This window comes from Candoia aspera, chromosome 10, assembly GCF_035149785.1.
Source record: "Candoia aspera isolate rCanAsp1 chromosome 10, rCanAsp1.hap2, whole genome shotgun sequence".
Taxonomy (NCBI): domain Eukaryota; kingdom Metazoa; phylum Chordata; class Lepidosauria; order Squamata; family Boidae; genus Candoia; species Candoia aspera.
Genome location: NC_086162.1, coordinates 12766947 through 12779948, shown reverse-complemented (window position 1 = coordinate 12779948; position 13002 = coordinate 12766947). Strand labels below are relative to the sequence as shown.

General features: G+C 39.6%; 1 protein-coding gene across 2 annotated transcripts in view; it reads right to left on the bottom strand.

Moving 5' to 3' along the window:
* Positions 1 to 7792: 7792 nt before the first annotated feature.
* Positions 7793 to 13002, bottom strand: part of FAM76A (family with sequence similarity 76 member A) — a 30445-nt gene continuing 25235 nt past the window's right edge. For both annotated transcript variants that reach the window (XM_063311874.1, XM_063311875.1), the window contains exons 8-9: positions 11422 to 11523; positions 7793 to 10986 (exon numbers count right to left, since the gene is read on the bottom strand). In XM_063311874.1, coding sequence (XP_063167944.1) covers positions 10900 to 10986; positions 11422 to 11523 — 189 coding nt within the window. In that variant the 3' untranslated portion in view covers positions 7793 to 10899. The remainder of the gene's footprint in view (positions 10987 to 11421; positions 11524 to 13002) is intronic.

Here is a 13002-nt window from a genome sequence, read left to right as displayed (position 1 = left end):
CTCTCTCTCTCTCTCTGTCTCACACACACACACACACACACCCCTACCTAAGAGCTATTTTTAACAACATTTCACCATTGCTCAACTGTGGCTCAATAAGGATTTACCAACATAGCTGGAAAAAAAACTTGTTCCACCAGTTGCTGTTGTTGTGAACTGTCTCAGAGAATTGGTCATCAAGCAAGGTTGAACTGTTTCAGGGAAAAAAACGAGGTCTGCTGGCATCAGACAGATTGTGGATTATGCATTTATGCTGACTGTACAGCTTTTAGTGAGCTTTTAGTACACACTCACCTACCCATTCTAATGGGATCTTTTATCCTTTGGATTGGAATACAAACGCATGGATACACACACACACACAAACAGGTGGCAAGGGATAGCCAACCTTGGCTGATCTTGAAAAAAGTGAAGCAGGTCTGGAGCTGATTTCAACTTGGATAGGAGACGACAAAGAAATTCCACAAATGTGGGCAAGACTAGAGGGAAGTTGAAAAATATCCCGAAAGGAGCCATGGAAAACCACTTCCATACGATTGTCAAGGCAACTACATGGACATACCCATGAAGTTATTAGATGCCAAGTTCAGCCAGGCTTCACTTGACAGATACATAGAGACAGATGCGCATGCGTGTGGACACACACATATATAAACATACAGACAGATATAGATGCAGACTGGAAACACTTTGGGAGAACTAAACAAGGGCTTACCGAGGTAATACCAGAGAGCACTTGAGAGAAGAAGCCCTCAACCACAAGTTCTCCAGAAGCAGAAACAGAAGCCAGCACAATGGCATCTAATTAACATGCATCATGCTTAGCCATAAAGTAGTTTCTTTGGTGTTGACTCTGAGTAGTGTGCAAGCCCAGCTATTTTCCACTATTTTCTCAACCACCCCATAATCTCTCTTACCACCTCCTTTATTTGGCAAGCACTGGGTTTAGCTTGATATAGGAATCAAGGAACTATTAAAAAGAAGAACACTAAATTTATAGGACAGACTTTCTTGGCCTCATGTATGCCATAAGTGATGTTCAGCAGCTCCCATAATCCTCAGCCAGCCTGTTCAATTCACAACAGCTTCCTCTAGACTAGTACCCTCCAGGAGTGCCGCTTGACAATTCCCATCATGCAGAGTTAGTAATGCCCACTGATCATGCTCTCTGGAGATACTTTGATGTCCAAGGTTCCAAGCTGGGAAAGCTGTTTAAGAATCCATTTTCAGAAACGGATTCAAAATTAAAGAGATGATTGCACTTTGATAAGCACATCAATTCTTTTTCGCACAGACTTATGTTAGTAGCACGTTACTATACATATTCCTTTCTTTTTTTTAAAAAAAGTAGCTTCTTATTAAATTTCAGGCACCTAGCTGCACAAAAGCTTAGTTGTCACTTCACAGCTCCTCCGCTACAACCACACCCGGCATGCTTGAATCAAGTCGAAAAAGACACATAACGTCACAGAAGAGCTGGCCTGTTATAAATATCAGCTTCTTAGAAGGTAAACGCCCCACATCTAAAATGGAAAGGGATGATCTGATTGCCACATCCATCCCACTCATTCAAGTAAACAGCCAAGCATCTGGTACAGGCCCTTCCATCTTGCCCTGCCCCTGCTTCCAAGGTCAGCCTGCTCTGTACAGTGGACCTGGGTCTGCAGGAGACTGGTCCTTACTAAGGACCAGGTATCAAAAAAAAAAAAAAGCAGCTAGACTGACTGGAACCAAACGCTCCCCAATAGTCAGGTTTGCCTTTTATCTTCTCTATTCAAACAGTAGGAAAGTGGAGCATTTTCAAGAACTACATGTTTTTTTCCCATATTAATGCTCTTTCCACATGGATCTCTGTACCCTTCCTCTGGCAGAAGAAGAGGCAGTGCACTAATTCTTTAATAGCTCTTGATGAAGGCAATGTTCAGTATTGATCTTGCCGAATTAATTATAATACATCTCTTAAGTATGCTACAAGAGGCAGATCTTCCCACCTTCACTCATGCCATTTTTCCTCAACTCTGTGCTCTTTCTTGGACTGTCCTCCATCTTAAATTGTGGTGCAACAGCCAACACATTTCTCCTGGTGATTGTGCTTCTGTGGGCCTCTGCTGACTGTGGTTACGAATGGTCCAGCATTTATAAAGTTTGCAAAACGGTGCAGAGAAAGTGAATGAGAGGGTTTCTCTCCCTCTCTGATGAGCTCCAGTTGACCCAGTGAAGTGGAGCCAGGAAAGAGGGACAACAGTGATACACAGCAGATATTTATCTGATGGCATTCACTGTCACAAGATACAGTACAGTGGCCACTAGCTCAAATGGTTTTAAGAACTATCTTAGTCTCTCAGTAGCTGCCCACAAACAGGTCATGGGGGAACAAATGAAGAAAGCAGTGTTGCGGCATCACAATGCAAGTTCCACCCCTTTGATACATGTGTTGTGATGTTGCACCAACACCAAATACTAAGAGAGCTTGCATCATAGCACTACTTCAGTCATTTTTATAAAAGAACCCCAATTCTGCAGATACCACCACTCTCAGGCACACCTATCTGTATGCGGGAAAGGAGGAGGGGGTAACTCTTTCATCCCAATTAACCAGATCCTGGGATTTTCCACTATATACTTTCTAACATTTAGCCAGATAAAAAGAGGATCATGTTCATATCCTCAGAATCTTTGGACCCCAAGGTCACAGTCCAAGCTCTACTCACATGCTTACAACTGAAAGACCCATGTATTTCTTATTTTGGTTTATTTATTTACTTGGCCATTTTTGTCTACCACCCCACTTTTAAGACTGAATCATGTGCAGCAAAGAAAGTATAAATAAAGGCAAGCTGATGGTAGAGGATGCAAACCATAATGTTCCAACCAATAAAACAGCCATGATTATAAAATGAAACCAGCGGTTGCCTACGATTGAACTATCAGTTGAAATAAAATGGTCTTCACAGCCTTCCAGAACAAGAAGAGATTTGGGGCCAAATGCAGACCTTGGGCAGGATGTTGCAGCATTCATGGGGCCATTACTAAGAAGATCTGTTGCCTAGCCTACGTGCCATGCAGCTTCCAGATTCTCAGTAGGTTTTCTCTGCATGCTTGGATTAGTCAGGCTTGGCAAGCTGTCCTAGGCTTCCTAAATAAATACATAGATAAATAAAGTAATTAAGCATTAGAACTGTGCCTACCAGTAACCCAAGCCACAACTCAGGATGGGCACGATTCAGCAATATCTGATTTTTCCAGCTAGAAAGGGAATATCTGAAGTGCTAAATGCCAATTGTCCCTGCCAGATAAAGGTAGTTGAAATAGACACAACTGTATAACCTAGTGGTACCATGTATTGGTGGTTTATACAACGGCCTTACTTAGAAAATACAGTGGCTGCATTCACATGATGCTTTTGACCCGCTTACTCAAGCTGTTCATGTTCTGTATTCACACCACTAACTGTCCAGATAGGCAGGGTTTGCTAAGCCACGAATAAATCTAACCAAGTTTTAGCGCATGCAAAACAGCTGCTAGATCTTTAACTCAGCTTTAAGTAGTTGAACATATTGCATGAAATCAGCCATTGAATGGTTGCTATTTTCTGCTCTACGCAGGAACACTGCAGAAAAAGTTTTCAGACCCAGCTCTCCAAAATAAATGAGGGTGGGGGGAAACAAAATTTATTATGTTCTGGACTGTGAGTTCTTAGCTAAACAATGCAAATGGAGAAACCAGACGGACCATTTAATATGTTAAAAATATGAGAGATTTCCTTTAAAAAAAAAAAGGAACTTCCACATGGGTGCTGACAATGAACACATGCAACATATGAGCAATGCCTAATAAAGTGTGTATCTATAGACTTGATTCTACATAATCCTGCTGAGAATGGCCCAAGAGTGTCTGCTTTTTATCATTTCTGTTCCAACCCCCAGGTTGTGTCACACTTGAGACAAGAATCAGGGAGGGATCATTGGCTGAGCACCTTTTGGCCTTGAGCAACCTCTCAGAAAAAAGCAAAGGAAAAGGGAGGCATAACTTCCCGATAGCTTGCTTCTTTGGAACCATTTTTTTATATTCAAGCTAGAATATAGAAAGTTAATGTCAGTTAGGATCTGCAAATGAAAACAACCCAACCTCTTTTCACACTGGTGTTTTAGGATTTTGTATGTTTTGTTATTTTTCTTCTCTTTAACCTGTATGCCCAGCCTGCCTATTGCAGCCAGTAAGCATCACTCCACTCCCATCTCTTTGAAAGGACGATGTTGGGATGGCCTCATCAGTAGAACAAGCCTCTTATGCAGCTCCAGCACGAGAGCTTCTGAAGAGTGTCTACTTTTCAGACCATTTTAGGAAAGACCAGGGGGATGGGGAATAGAAATCGGAACCTTCTTCTTGGATCTTTCCTTTGACCTCAGAGGCTGACCTGCTCCACAGAGCGTGAAGAGCCCAGTGTTCCTGCTAGGTTAGACCTCAGCATTGAGCAGAATGGTCATTCTCTAGAATTAAGGGGCATTATATTCCTTTAATGATTACTCCCATATACCTTTTATCTTCTGGATGATTCCCACACTTATCATTTCTTTGTAACAGGAGAAGCCAACTACCAGACAGTACAGCTGGAAGCCTATCCAGCACACACCTATTAACATGCATGCAATCCTTTCTCAGTGAGCTCACCGCCCTAATCCTGCTATTGCATGGGATAGACCACAAAGCTAAGCAACAACAAAAACCCAGCTCTTGCTGGCTAATGCAACCCATCCTGTCACTGGAGAAGAGAGCCGGGGAGCTGCCAGCTGTGTGACAGGTGAAGGGGAGTATACTTTAGGTCAATGAGCCCTGGTGCATGATGGGAGCTGTAGTTTTATTTGTTCAGAATATAACAAATATTGTATGGAGAAGGAAGATAACCAGGAATGGAATTTTTTTTCCCCTAGTGAAGAAGTAGTAGTCCTCTGATCTAATTCCTGGGCTCTGAAGATGTTAAGTATAGTAGTAATTACCATCAATGGATTATGTGCATAGTTTTTTGTATATTAACAATAGCCCCAAACAAATTTGATTGAATCTGACCACTTCGTTGAATCTTACTATAAAACTGTTAGCACAGAATAGAAAGAACAAAAAATTCCACATTAACATTATTAAGTAATGTTAATTATTAAGTAATCATAAAAAGAACTTTAAAAGTTATTGGATTTCATGTCAATTCATGTGAGTTTAAATAGGCATAGTTTTTCAAACAATTGGCATTAAAGAAGCTTTAATGATTAATGTCTCTCTTCTGCGCAAGATTAAGAGGATTTAACTCAGGGCAATATTTTCCATTCTTATTATTTGGTAGAATAGCTTAAAATGTCTTTTCTTCTAAAATTCTTGGTTGTTCCATTTGTTGGAAATTTTCTCTTGGTGAAGGAACATGTTATCATCTTCGGTGGACTTGTGAAAAGGCTTAAAAAAATTGGGATCAAATATGTGTCAATATTCAAAAGATTCTTAAAGTGGATTTACAAAACAACAACAACAGAACTGCTTCTCTTAGGTCTGATGGAGAAGCAGCTTGAGAAACAACATGAGATTTTGCTTTTATATATGATTACAGCAGCAAGACTTTCATATGCACAGAGATGGAAAGATTCATAAATACCTATAGTGGAGGACTGGATTATTAAATTGATGGAGCTGGCCCAAATAGCCAACAGTGTTGATAAGAGAAAATACTGTTTGTGGATTTCTGTCCACTTGGCAACCACTTTTAGATAGTTGCTTGTGTTGGAAAAAAATGAAGTTTTGATTTTGGGTTTTAATGATTAAATGGTTTTATCTGATAGAAAGTTATTAAGGTTTAAATAATTGTAAGAGATTATATTTGAAAATGTATTCATATCTGTACTGGAGAAAGTCAGAAGTCACTTTCTGTTTCTACTTTCTCTCTGTTTTACACTTTTATAGTTCTTTTTTCTTTAGCTCTGTACTCTTTTGTTGTTTATTTGTTTAGTCGCTTCCAACTCTTCATGACTTCATGGACCAGCCCACGCCAGAGCTTCCTGTCAGTCGTCAACACCCCCAGCTCCCCCAGGGACGAGTCCATCACCTCTAGAATATCATCTATCCATCTTGCCCTTGGTCGGCCCCTCTTTCTTTTGCCCTCCACTCTCCCTAGCATCAGCATCTTCTCCAGGGTGTCCTGTCTTCTCATTATGTGGCCAAAGTATTTCAGTTTTGCCTTTAATATCATTCCCTCAAGTAAGCAGTCTGGCTTTATTTCCTGGAGGATGGACCGGTTTGATCTTCTTGCAGTCCAAGGCACTCTCAGAATTTTCCTCCAACACCACAGTTCAAAAGCATCTATCTTCCTTTGCTCAGCCTTCCTTATGGTCCAGCTCTTGCAGCCATATGTTACTACGGGGAACACCATTGCTTTAACTACGTGGACCTTTGTTGTCAGTGTGATGTCTCTGCTCTTGACTTGTTAATCCAAACACTTGTTGTTTATTCGTTCAGTCGCTTCTGACACTTCGTGACTTCATGGAACAGCCCACGGCAGAGCTTCCTGTCGGTCGTCAACACCCTCATCTCCCCCAGGGACGAGTCCGCCACCTCTAGAATGTCATCCATCCATCTTGCCCTTGGTCGGCCCCTCTTCCTTTTGCCCTCCACTCTCCCTAGCATCAGCATCTTCTCCAGGGTGTCCTGTCTTCTCATTATGTGGCCAAAGTATTTCAGTTTTGCCTTTAATATCATTCCCCATCTGTACTCTAGCTTTTCTATGTTCTATTTTGTATTTTAACTATGCTTTGAAAAATAATAAAGTTCTTTGAAAAAAAAATTCTATGTCATTCCAAGCATACACAATTCATTGCCTGCTTGATTTCATATTTGGCAAGTTACTTTTTCCTTCAATCATACACTTGATAAACATGCAAAGATTAAATTGACCACACAATATCAACAAAAACTTGACAGAGGCTTAGGCATATCCAGTTTGAAATATTATTTTGATGTTTTGGAGTTAAAAGAAAAAAATGATTACATATTAAAATAATAATTAAAGGATATATACTTTTCCCTCTTGATTAGGGTAATATTGTTCCTTCTGAACATAAAGACATTAATATCTACTATCCCAAAATCCTCCAAAGGAATCTAAGAAACATTATTTTAAAAACCTGGAAAAATGGAATTGATTCACAGCACCTGATATTTTCTCTTATTCTCCAATCATTCTTGTTTCAACTATGAGGATAAATTTGCTCAGTACAAGGAATGGGGATTTTATAGAACTGAAGATTAATTATGCTGTTACTCTGAATATACTTTGCAAAAGGATTGGTCACAAGTTCTAAGTTGGCCACAAATAAGCCAAGTTCAGTCATTCCTATATAAGCTCTCTAAATCTCATTAAGACCATTAATATTTGAACAATGATGTACATCAACTTCATTTAATGCCAAAATAACTTTATCAGTAGTAGATAAATAATTTCTATTAAGAGTGACAGGTTCTCTTGAAAGTCTTAAAAATAAAAAAGACCCTGAGAGGCTGATCTGGAGTCCAGCACAGCTTGCTGAAACTCTTTGCAATGTGGAGTTCCTTTTCAATCTATTTCAGCAAGTCATCAAAAAGTGAGGAAAAAAAAAAAGAATTGACCATGGAAATAATCCATAAATGGCACAATGCTTCATTTAAATGTGTTTATTTTCTGGATTATGTTAGTGTAGAAATTATAAAAAACTTAGTGACAACAAAGTTGAAACAGTCTGAAGCAACTGTGAAAATCAGTAAACATCCAACAAGGTTTCACAATGAATTCCGGTGTTGGTTTATTATCTATATTTCCTAAAGCATATAAATATAACATAAGAAATGATTCAATTTCTGTTAGTTCTCTTGTTTGTTTTCACAAAATACTGGAAAGCTAAAATACATCTTTCAGAGGTATTTAAATACCATAAATTGTTCTTGCTAAAAAAGTAACCAAACAACAAGCTTAAAAAACCCTACAGTGAAGGATACATTTATTTAAAAGTCATCATTTGCTAGCTATATTAACTATTGCCTCCATCTGTACAAATATTCTGAATAGAATCATTGGAAATAAAGCGTTGGCATTTCTCCTTAAAATTATACTCTAAGATCCCATGTTTGTCTTTATTTTTTTATTTAATTCTGCTTTTAAATTTTTGTCTTTGTTAGTGAGAATAGAACTCCTTAATTCTAAGACATCATCTTTTTTTTTAAAGCAAAAACAAAAACAAAAAAACCCAAACCAACCCAACCCACCAAAGCAAATCTCACAAATCTTAAGTGCCCTTCCCTGTATGTCATTATGTGTGATATGACAAGGAACAGGTGTAAACAGGTAAGCATGCCCCCATGTCAAGACACCTGGTAATTACCTGAGCACTACAATGTAGTTTTCTTGGCAACAATACAGAAGTGGGTTCCCTATGGCCTGCTTCAGGGATATATTTCAACTTCTCAACTTCTAGTCTACCCCCTGGGACTTGGTGGTGGTCTCCCATCAAACTACTAAATAGATCCAACTCTGCCTAGGTTTTCTAAGCTCAACCAAAGTAAACTATGAGCAATCATTTGCTGTGATTAAGAACAAGTAGCTGTTACTACTAACCTGTAATCACTCTGGGGATATATAATTTCCTTGTAACCCCCCAACCCCAAATCTGCCATCACAGGTTTTTCTTCATCAGTGAGTTGGCAAAGGGTGGAGACAGCTACCGACAGCTACTCATCTGTTGTGGACCTCCTAAAGGAGTAAGGCAATGGGAGTATGGATCCCTGATCCCTCTAGGGAATTGTCGTTTATGCCCTTCTATCATAGGCAGGGCTATCCATTTAATTCATGAAATATCACTCTGGGGGTGTGGGGGAGAACGCTGAGCAGGAAGCGTCATCTTCATAAGCTAAACTGAGAGACTTTTCAATTGTAGTGCAGGTGGAAAACAATTAAATGTATTAAAATCCCAAGAAGCACTTGTCATTTTAAAGCAATAACAACAGTTACAAATAATAGGGACAGAAGATTTAAGAGGACATTCCGAACAATAAACCCTAATGACAGAAAATAATGTTTAATCCACTACAAATTCCACCACAGCAGCAGAAGCTCTTTGTGCTTCTTGCAGATGGCCAACGCTTAAACCAGGCCCAAGTTCAGAGAGAAAGAAAATGGCTTATCTTTGCTGAACCAACCCAGAAAGGCATACACGAAGTATCAAAACAAAAAGCTGCTGAAAAATTCCCCCTCCCCCAAATACACATTTTAACATGTCTTTTGTACAAATCAACTTAATGCATTCCATGTCATAAACACAGAAAGAACAACATCACTGTAAAGCACCCACTTTAATGCGTGATTGAATTGTCACAATTAAGGGGAAAAAAAGACTCAATATACCAGAAAAACCATTCTCCTCTTAATTTGGGGGGGGGGGGAGGGAAGATCGCTAAAAAACAAGCTACTTAAATCTCTATGAATCAGTTCTTCCTAAAAATATATTAAAATATAAAAATTAGCTTCTATTTAATATACTCCTTCCTAAGCAACGGATTCTTAACATACCAAGTCTTAAAAAGAGCAAACAAGATTAAAAAAATAAATAACCTGCAGTAGACTATCAACTGCTGCATGCTTCCACATTCGAGGTTTGGAGGTCTTCCTTTTTAAAGGCCGGCATTAGAAACTCAACGGCAGCACAGGGTTCTTCTTTATAAAAAGGTGATTTTCTCATCTCAAATTGCTGAGTGAGGCATTTCTTTGCAATGATTTTCTTCACACACACACACACACACACACACCCCATCACCACCCCCATTTCATCAGCCTGGAGCAAACTGAAAACAAACTAGATTCTCATTGCATCTGAACACTTACCATTTCCCAGGAAATGCAACCAGAGCTCAAAAGGTCACTGAATTCTTTTCATCTCTATGCTTACAGGCATTGGGGTTCTCTATCAGTGCTCAAAGCAGTCTCATTTTCTTGCAAGCCACATAAACTTGACTTGAGGGTATCTTTTCCTCTTATACCAACATTTCAGAAAATCTCTGTCCTCCGGTTTCAACATTCCCCCAATTCCTTTTATCCTGCTGCCAAAGGTAGTCAAAATGGTTCTTATTTTGTGTTCTTCACAAGAACTGCATAGTTGTACGTGTGTTACTCACTAAATTCACCTCATGGACCTGATCTCTGGCATCACTCCAAACAGAATAAATGACAAAAAGAAGCTGTTGAACCAGCCTAAAAAGCAGCGTTACCTAAATAAGCATAAAAAAGTGAGTAAAACATTAATTCATAACCTCTGGTCTCCACATGAGGATATTCAACTGTTGTGCCACAAAACTCTTGAATTTTTAGAAGCTAGAGAGACAACTGCTGATTGAAATTCCATCCTCAATTTTGCAAACCTAAGAGAAAAGGTCTCAAGCCGTCCTTAAGAACAGAGTGGCACGCGCATCCCCAGATAAGCAGAATTTTAACTTTAAAATGTTTTTAAAAGATTTTTAAAACTGGCTTTTGCCACTTGAGGCCGCCTGTGAAGTGTGAAAGCAGAAACCTGTAGAGGATCCGATCTGCACGCAGATTCTCTTGCCTTGTCAGTCCCAAGGCGGTGATGGTAAAATGGACGGAGAGAAACGCCTGAGCTGAAAGTGTCTGTTCATGAGCTTGGAGGATAGGCTTGGGGGTGGGAATTGATCCCCCCAATAATTCTCATCACTGCACTATGACCAGAGGAAGAGATTTTATAAACCAGAGCTGGTGCACTCTATTGAATAGCCACTCTCAAAGGATTCTTTCATGTTGGTAGCAGTAGCAATCCGAGTGTTGTTCTGGAACGGTGGGGTTGCAGCCCCAAACGTCTTGGGGCAAGAGACCTCCTGAATTTAAGGGGAAGTTATTGCTCCTGATTTCTCAGGCTTTTTGCCCTTGGATAAAGCTGCAGCTTGTTTCAGGAGCTCTCTGTTCTTGGCCTGTGGGGAGAAAGGAAGAGAGGCATGAATAAAGTGTGTATTTCAGTTATGTTAGACAGTGGCTGGCCTGCCCTGGAATAAGCCACAATGGCTGGGTTTGCATTAATCCATGTTTTTTTTTTTTAACACTGCTATGGTCCCTTGAATTAAACCTGATTCCTGGTGACTGCAGGGACAAGCCCATGCCAGCTGGGGAATTCTGGGAGTTGAGGTCCACACATCTGAAAGTGGCTGAGTTTGGACACACTTTCATAAGACGGGACATTATAAACCATAATGGCTGGGTTCATACAATACACTGACTACAAAGTCAAAACTGGGGGGAAAAAAACAAAACCCCAAACCACATTTTGGCATAGCACAATGTAGGAATAAAGTCAGCATCTCATGAATCCTGTGAATACTTGTAAAAAGACCAAATGAAAAAAAGGTTACCTGCAACTGTTCTGCAACTTCTTTGTGAGTTTTTTCCATCTGGTTCATTTTCACCCTCATCTGGGATTCCTGGTATTGCAAGTCAGCCTTCAGTTCTGTTATCTGCAAACCAAAGAAAATAGGGTTGCTGAGGTTCATTTGTACTGAACTGATCTAATATAATGCCAGCCTTCCCCAGGGGAATTGACTAAGTCAGTTCTGGGTCGAAGAATAACAGAAGGTGTTTTATTAACTTCCTAATATATTTTGCTGGAAAATTGAAACAGGTACCTCGCTGGCCCTGGTCAGTTCCCTTCTGACATCTTTCAGAATAGCAGAACACCAGCCATTTCCATGTCTCTTTTTATATTACCACCCTACTGAGGACAATGAACTTAACAATTTAAAATTAAAAATAATAGAAATAACTGTAAGCACAATGTATGATGAGGGAAAAGTAAAAAAGGTGGAGTTTGGATTGGTTTGGCACCTTACTCTCACTTCCCTAACCTGTGTTTTGGAGAGATGGAGAAAAAAAAAGGCATTTTGCTATCATGTTCAGGGAGCTGAATATTGCCTCTGCCCTTGGGCTGTGCATTCCTGAAATGCATACATCTACATGAAGTTCACTGTACCCAATCGAGCACAGAAAAAGTTAAGAAATAACAAGAGATACAGAAATGGCTACAATGATGTTCCATGTGTATTTTGTTATCTTTGGATGTGCAGTTATTTTATCGCTCATTATTGTTTTAAGTTGTTATAGGGCATATTGTAGGCATTCTTATATAAACATGGAACAGATAACTTTTCCAATACAAGAAATATACTACCACTGGAGCCACATCCTACTAAACATCCAGGGAAATAATAGCCCCATAACTTAAAAAAAAAGAAAAAAGAAAGAGGGGAGAGGGAGAAGAGAAACTCAGAAGGCTCATTCTCCTGTGTCGTCTTCTCTTGGATGCTGGTGACCATCAGCGCTATTTGTTATTTTGGGTTATTGCCCAAAGGAAGGACATTGCATTTTTGTCCAACCATGCAGAGAAATTTTTCAGCCAGAATGTGTGTCACTTTTGAGTGCTGCATCTCCCCTGACTCTTTGTTTAATTAATTAATGCTGGTTTCAACCCATAAAGCCCTTTATGGCTTCGTGCCTGGTTACCTGCAGGACCACATCACCCCCACCAGAGTTAGCCTGATACTTCAATCATGCTGGGACAAGCAGCTGGTTGTCCCCCGTTTTTGGAGGTCAGAGGGGCTGAAGCCCAGAAATGTTTTTCAGTGATGGAGCCAGCCCTCTTGAATGATCTCCTACTGGAGATTCATTTAACTCCAACATTGTCTGCCTTTCAGAAAAAGCTGAAGACACAGTTTTTCTGGAGAGCTTTTGGGGCCTGATGTCATGTATTGTGTTCAGGGTTTTATTTGTTCCATGTTTATATTTTATATGTTATTGTATAATCTTATTTTGTGAGCCAGTGAGAGTCCTGTAACTTTGATAAATAAATAAAAGGAGTAGTCAAGATTTCTCATTGTGGATTATATGCCCTAAATATTCCAATTTCTTTTTTGGATGTTACAATTTCTTTCCCATACAAT